The sequence below is a fragment of the Lytechinus pictus genome, chromosome 13, assembly GCF_037042905.1.
Source record: "Lytechinus pictus isolate F3 Inbred chromosome 13, Lp3.0, whole genome shotgun sequence".
NCBI lineage: Eukaryota > Metazoa > Echinodermata > Echinoidea > Temnopleuroida > Toxopneustidae > Lytechinus > Lytechinus pictus.
Window position 1 is genome coordinate 17,892,399 of NC_087257.1, and position 6,870 is coordinate 17,899,268.

A 6,870-nucleotide genomic window follows, 5' to 3' on the forward strand; every position below is an offset into this window, starting at 1 on the left:
ATTGCTGTCATAACTTTCAAAGTTTATAGATATAGTTTATAAAGTGTGGATAAAGGGGTAATCAAGTATCACTGACAAGTTTTAGGTTGCATGATCAAGGTCAAATGTCATTCATTGTCAATGAACGTATTATTGTATTATGAATGGTGTTTTTTGTGAATAATTATTTTATAGTAGTTTTCAAAATCAGCACTGCTGCTATATTGAATCGCGTGATGCAGGCGAGACTGCCAGAGGCGCTCCACTTGTTGGGACTTGCTAACTCTAATTAACTTTTCCTTGTAGGTATCAGAGACCGGGAAAGGAAGAGGAGGAGGTGGAGGAAAGAAAAAGGGCAAAGGTCAGACTCACAAACCAATCAATTTGAAGCAAGCGCCATATTATCTACACGATGGAGATCTGTTCGGTGTTGTGGTAAGTCTAGTTGGACAATCCCATCTGGTCTTTTACAGTATACAAAAATAGCCATGAGTGTGGTGGTACAAGAGTTTGCATGAGGTGAAAGAAAGATGCTCTACTCAACAAGGCATGGCCAAGTTGAATAGAGCGTCTCTCTTTCACAGAATGTAAAATCTTACACCATCGCAAGAACGGGAGTATTCACTATTTGTGTTGCAGCAACGCCTCGCAAGGGAGCATAAGTATGAATACTATGAAGTATAAAGGGATGTTTCCTTTGATGATCCATGAAAATAAGGAATGATTATTCAAGGAAAAAACCAAATTCAGCTTGCTGGGACCTCTGTGATCCAAGCATACATCTGCATTAAACAGCCCTGTGTCATTAGCAAGTACACATATGCACCTGCATGGCCAGCCGTGCAATGTTACATTTTGGATGGTACATGTACTGTATAATATAGTATAGAAATTGTAAACTGATAATTCAAAATTCAAATTTATTTATTTCACATCTCTAAAAAAACATACAAGATACAATATATCGAGATCAATCAAAGTGATTCCATAGTAAAGGAGTAATGAATATTGTAAAATGACAAATTAACAAAAATAACAAAATACATAGAGTAATGAATGCGATGTGGGGGAATAGCAAAAGCCAAATAGACCTATCTAGGCTACTCCCTGATTAACATTCATTACCGAAAAAATAATGATAATGTACATGGCTGAAATATATTTACATACTGTAGATCCAATAAAAAGAACATACAATAACATGATACAAAGAGGTGCGATGGTACGAATATTGCATGTTGTGTTCGAATTACCAGCTGAATTATTTGATTTTGAATCCTGAAGTGAAGAGTTAGTAACCACCTTTAACCCTTATTTTTCACTTCCTATCCTCTTCTTGATGCATAAACCTAGGACCTGAAAGATGACCCTTTCAGGAAGGACGACTTCACCACCATCGAAGATGATAGAGTGAAAGAGAAAAAGCAAGAGGAAGAGGAAGAGAAGAAGAGGAACCGACGCGATAGGAGAAATGCTGTTTCCCTGGGCGGGGGAGAATACAAGCAGAGGCCAAAGAAACAAGAAGTTGGACTGACAATTAAAGTTGATAACTTCAGGTGACAGGAGCCTTGTTCACATGCAAAAATTGGTACGATTTAAGTCGGGATTAAAATAACTTTATGGGCCCGCATTTGTACTTGATGGAATTGGTGCAATTTGAATTATGAGTAGAGAGATCAAAGTGAAAAGAAATTGGACTGACAATTTAAGTAGATAATTTCAGGGGTTAGGAGTTTTGTTCATATGCAACTCAAAACTAAAAAACAAACAATATGAGCCAATATTTGTACTAGATGACATTACTAGTAGTGCAATTGAATTGTGTAGAGATCAAAGAAAGGTGAAATTTGATTGATAATTAAAGATGGTAACTTCAGGTGACAGAAAACTCTTCCACACAGAGCAATTAGTACAATATGAAGCGAGGCTTTGTACTAGATTGTATCAGTTCAATTCGGTTCGTGAGAGGAGAAATGGGACTGACATTTTAAGTTGACAACTTAAGGTGATGCGAGTCGCATTGACACAAAGCAAGGGGTATGATTTGCACCGGAATTAAAAGGACGATTTAAATTGAGACTTAAAACTCTCTTGGCCTGCATTTGTACTAGACAGTATTGAGTGCAATTGGAGATGTGATTGTACATTGTTTTCTTTTGTACTATATTTTCTATCGATTTGTAAAAAAAAAGCCATCACATGCAGACTTCTATAGTTCACCTGATGTTCAAGTAGCCCCTGAGCAAAGGGCTGATCAAGGAAATGTTGAGCATATGCTTGTGCATGTTATAAAGTATTGAAGTTCTCCGATGGTTATCTACCTGTATGACTGCCTTCCTCTGGTGTTCAGCATGTCAATGCGACCTTGACCTTGATGGCACTCCAGAAGAAATGAAATTCTTTTATGAAAAACACATAGCCTACAATGCCGGTTCCATGCCATTTGCTCCGGTGAAAATTGTTCTGTTGTACAATAAAACATTTTAAAAAATTGCTCGGTCGTAAATTCAACACATTAATGGAACCACCAATTTCAACCCTGGATTTAACCCTATCCTAAGCCTAACCATAAACCCAACAGAAAACCCTATTGCAACCCTAATCTTCTATCTTAGATGAAATAAAGCCCGGAGCAATTGTCGCCGGAGCAAATGTTGTGTCACCACGTTGCCATCCTATTCATGTGTCACTAATTTGATTATGCAAACTAATTTATTATTCATGGAGGGAGATGATGTTATATTTTGGCACAGTACATTGTACTTCTATTTTGTTGTGTCTAGTTCCACTCTTGTGTACATCATACTGTAATATGAATGCACGTCACGAAATTTTAGTGTTTCTGTAGGCTTATTCTGTGCATTTCTGTTGTTGCTTATCATAGTATTAGAAGATGCTAAAAACAGTAACTGTCATCTCAATTTCATTATAAAAGCGTGTTTACATTCTGCTGCCATAAAGGACAGTAAACCGTGATATAGTCAAGTGGAATTTACTGTCTTGTTAACTATTCTTTGGTGCCATTCGAATTATCTGATTTACAAGTCTTTGAAGTTGTGCAATGGGTTAAATGCCATCTTGGCCTTGAGATAATATAGTGTAAACATGTTAAATGCTCTGAGCGTGATGAAAACCCCATAAGAGTGCCTTGAGCGATTTCTCTCATGGGAATATGCTCTTTAGCTCTTTAAATTATTAGTTGTAAGTTGTATTGCAGAAATGCACTATACTCACTTCGGGTCAAATTTTAAGACTCTAGTTTTATCGTCCATTGTAATATATAGAGGAATGTTTATGTGTCCTCAAACTCCTTTTATAGAGCGTTTTACTTGGCAATATTTAGTGATTTGGGGGATGTTTTCTGAAAGAATTAGTAAGTGATTTTCACTTGCTAATTTGCTCTGAGCCAATCAGATGCAAGTATTTATGTAGCTTATAACAAATAGTCAGACTATTTGTTTGATGAAGTGTTCCTTGGGTATCATGCCCGATTAAATAAAAAAACTTCACCCATATCCAGCAAATCTCCCAAAACAACCCGTTCATTCAATGGCAATAGTAAGTGATTTTTCACTTTTGACAGTAATTATATAATTCAACAATGTACAGTGCATGCTTCTAAGCACTGCATACTATTACTCGCTTTTAGCATATCTACCCCGATCAGGGGCCCGTTTCATAAAATTTGTTATAATAACAAATTTGTAGTAACAGTTAAAAGCTACTGTAATCTTTCGATCGGATTGGCTGGTAGCAAATTTGTTATAGAAACTCCTCATTTGTTATTACCTGGTATATTTGTTGACATATGTTATGTCTTCATGAAACGGAACCCAGATGCTCAAGGATTCGAGGAATTTCTTCCGACCTTCCTTCCTCTGTAACCAGTTGACTACTGAATTATTTAATTCTCATATGCTTTGTACAGTGATCACATGGTTCCAGTAGGCAATGGGTTAAGAAGGCTGTTCACTGCTGTGGTTTTGCATGTATGCTTACTGCACTGGGGGGTAGTAATATACATATAGGCTTAATTATATATCCAGAAAGACTGGCATTTACATCTCATTATACAAGCACATTACAAACATTCTGACATAGACAAACATAGAGAGAGAAAGCCCAGGATAATGGAACTGATCTGCCAGGGCTTAACAAAAATGACAGATAATAAGGCATGAAAGTTAACTGAATTGTTTCAGATATGTAATAATGATATAATAAAGAGCTATATTACTGTTACATACTATTATTATTTACAATTATGTTTTTTCAGTAATTTTTTTATATGGCAAGGTTAAATGACAGGTTCCTTGTCTGTAACACATTGAAATCCTTATTTCTTTGTTAGATGTCATGATCGATATTTAGATATTGTCATCCAGTTGTGCATTTGTAACATTTACAAGTACAAATATATGCATTTACTGATGAAATTGCGTTTGCGAAATAAGTGCCTCATATGAACTGTTATGAAACAAAGTGCATTTTGTTGCTTGTGATATTAGCATCTCTCTCTGCATTAAGGTTGATACATTTAATTTTATTGATATTTTTTTCATTGACAAATTGTTTATTTTGATTGATACAGAGCTATATGAAGGGATTAAAGCCTTTGTACTCAGATGAGAGTTCTTGTTTGTTCTTATACTGTCATTGTGTCTTATGCTTAAAGGCCACCGCACACCTTACGACCCGACCGGTCGCCGACTGGCTTGCGACTGGGTGAGGGGAGATGAATCGCAAGGCAGTCATAAGCCTCGACACCGCACACCTTGCGATCCGATCTGCGACTCACGCATGCGCTTTTTGGCATAGCATCTGAGAAATTGCGCTTACTACTGCGTATGTGCGTTGTTTATCATAATACACGTAATGCAACATTGCTGTCTGATTGGCTGGAGGTTGGATTGAGCTTGCGATCCAGTCATAAGGATTCGACATGTCAAATCCTTCCGATTTTCCTTGCGACTTGTCTCTGACCGGTCTCCGACGCTCAAGCTGACAAGAGCTGTGACGTCACATCTCCCCTCACCCAGTCGCAAGCCAGTCGGCGACCGGTCGGGTCGTAAGGTGTGCGGTGGCCTTAAGGGATGATAAATACTATTTTTACTTGTGAAATAATTTGAGTTCAAGAGGACGATCATGATGAATGATGGTGATAGATGACGATAATGATGATTATGATGATAATGGTGACAATGATGATGGTGATATGATGATGATGATGATGATGGTGATGGTGATGATGATGATGGTGATAGTGATGATGATAATGATGAATGATGATGGTGATATGATGACGATAGTGATGGATGATGGTGATATAATGACGATAGTGATGAATGATGGTGATATGATGACGATAGTGATGAATGATGGTGATATGATGACGATAGTGATGAATGATGGTGATATGATGACGATAGTGATGAATGATGGTGATATGATGACGATAGTGATGAATGATGGTGATATGATGACGATAGTGATGAATGATGGTGATATGATGACGATAGTGATGGATGATGGTGATATAATGACGATAGTGATGAACGATGGTGATATGATGACGATAGTGATGAATGATGGTGATATGATGACGATAGTGATGAATGATGGTGATATGATGACGATAGTGATGAATGATGGTGATATGATGACGATAGTGATGAATGATGGTGATATGATGACGATAGTGATGAATGATGGTGATATGATGACGATAGTGATGAATGATGGTGATATGATGACGATAGTGATGAATGATGGTGATATGATGACGATAGTGATGGATGATGGTGATATAATGACGATAGTGATGGATGATGGTGATATGATGGCGATAGTGATGAATGATGGTGATATGATGGCGATAGTGATGAATGATGGTGATATGATGACGATAGTGATGGATGATGGTGATATGAGGACGATAGTGATGATTGATGATGATAGTGGAGGTGATAATGAATAGGGTGATGATGATGATGATGGCTATAAAGATGATTGTGATTGTGATGATATTGAAGAAAATGATGTTGAAGATGATGATTGTGATGGTGATGTTAATGAGGACGATGATGGTGATGATAATGATGATGGTGATGATGAAGATGATGGTGATTTGGATGAGGATGACAGTGATAATGATGTTGGTAATGATGATGATGATGTTGGTGATGATGATGTTGATGAAGATGATGATGATGATGCTGGTGGTGATAATGATATGATGATGGTAATGATGATGCTGGCGATGATAGGAAGGAGAATGAAAGGTTCCTGTTATGATTACAAACTTTAATAGGCTAATATATTTTTATGAGGTATGCTATCATATAATTATTTTATACCTCCCATGTTGAATTATCGAATCATCTTATTGGTTAAAGTTCGGGGTCATGATTTTTTTATTCTGTGATGCTAATATCATTTAATTAAAAAATTAAGATCATATCCAATGATTTCATTCATTAATATCATTTCCTTTTTATCAATCGATGAGCATCAGGAATGAAACTATTTTGTATTCATCTGCTAATTTGTATCTCTTGGTAGCAATCTTTTATTTTTCAAACGATTTTGGTCCCTTTCATTTTCTAATTGGCGAAAATACAATATCATATTATTGACATTTATAAAAAAAAAATCCCGAATCGTTTTCCTTTATGATTTGGGTACCGGTACTCTAACATTATTGCGCAATCGGTGGGAAGGTTTTGCCTAACAAGTCGACTATCTTCATTATTGAAATTACTAGTTCGTGTTGGGTAAGTTGTATTTTGTTGAATTTTTCGAGCTGAATATCATTTCACGATTCTTACCGATGCTGTTTTTGATCATTTGAACCGATAACAACTATTTTTTTTTCTTTGAAATGAATAAAGT

General features: G+C 36.5%; 1 protein-coding gene across 1 annotated transcript in view; it reads left to right on the forward strand.

Moving 5' to 3' along the window:
• LOC129275088 (ubiquitin carboxyl-terminal hydrolase 40-like) overlaps positions 1 to 4,608 on the forward strand; it is a 43,615-nt gene extending 39,007 nt beyond the window's left edge. Inside the window, exons 26-27 of the mRNA XM_054911865.2 lie at positions 286 to 414; positions 1,333 to 4,608. Coding sequence (XP_054767840.2) covers positions 286 to 414; positions 1,333 to 1,539 — 336 coding nt within the window. The 3' untranslated portion in view covers positions 1,540 to 4,608. The remainder of the gene's footprint in view (positions 1 to 285; positions 415 to 1,332) is intronic.
• The last annotated feature ends 2,262 nt before the right edge of the window (positions 4,609 to 6,870 follow it).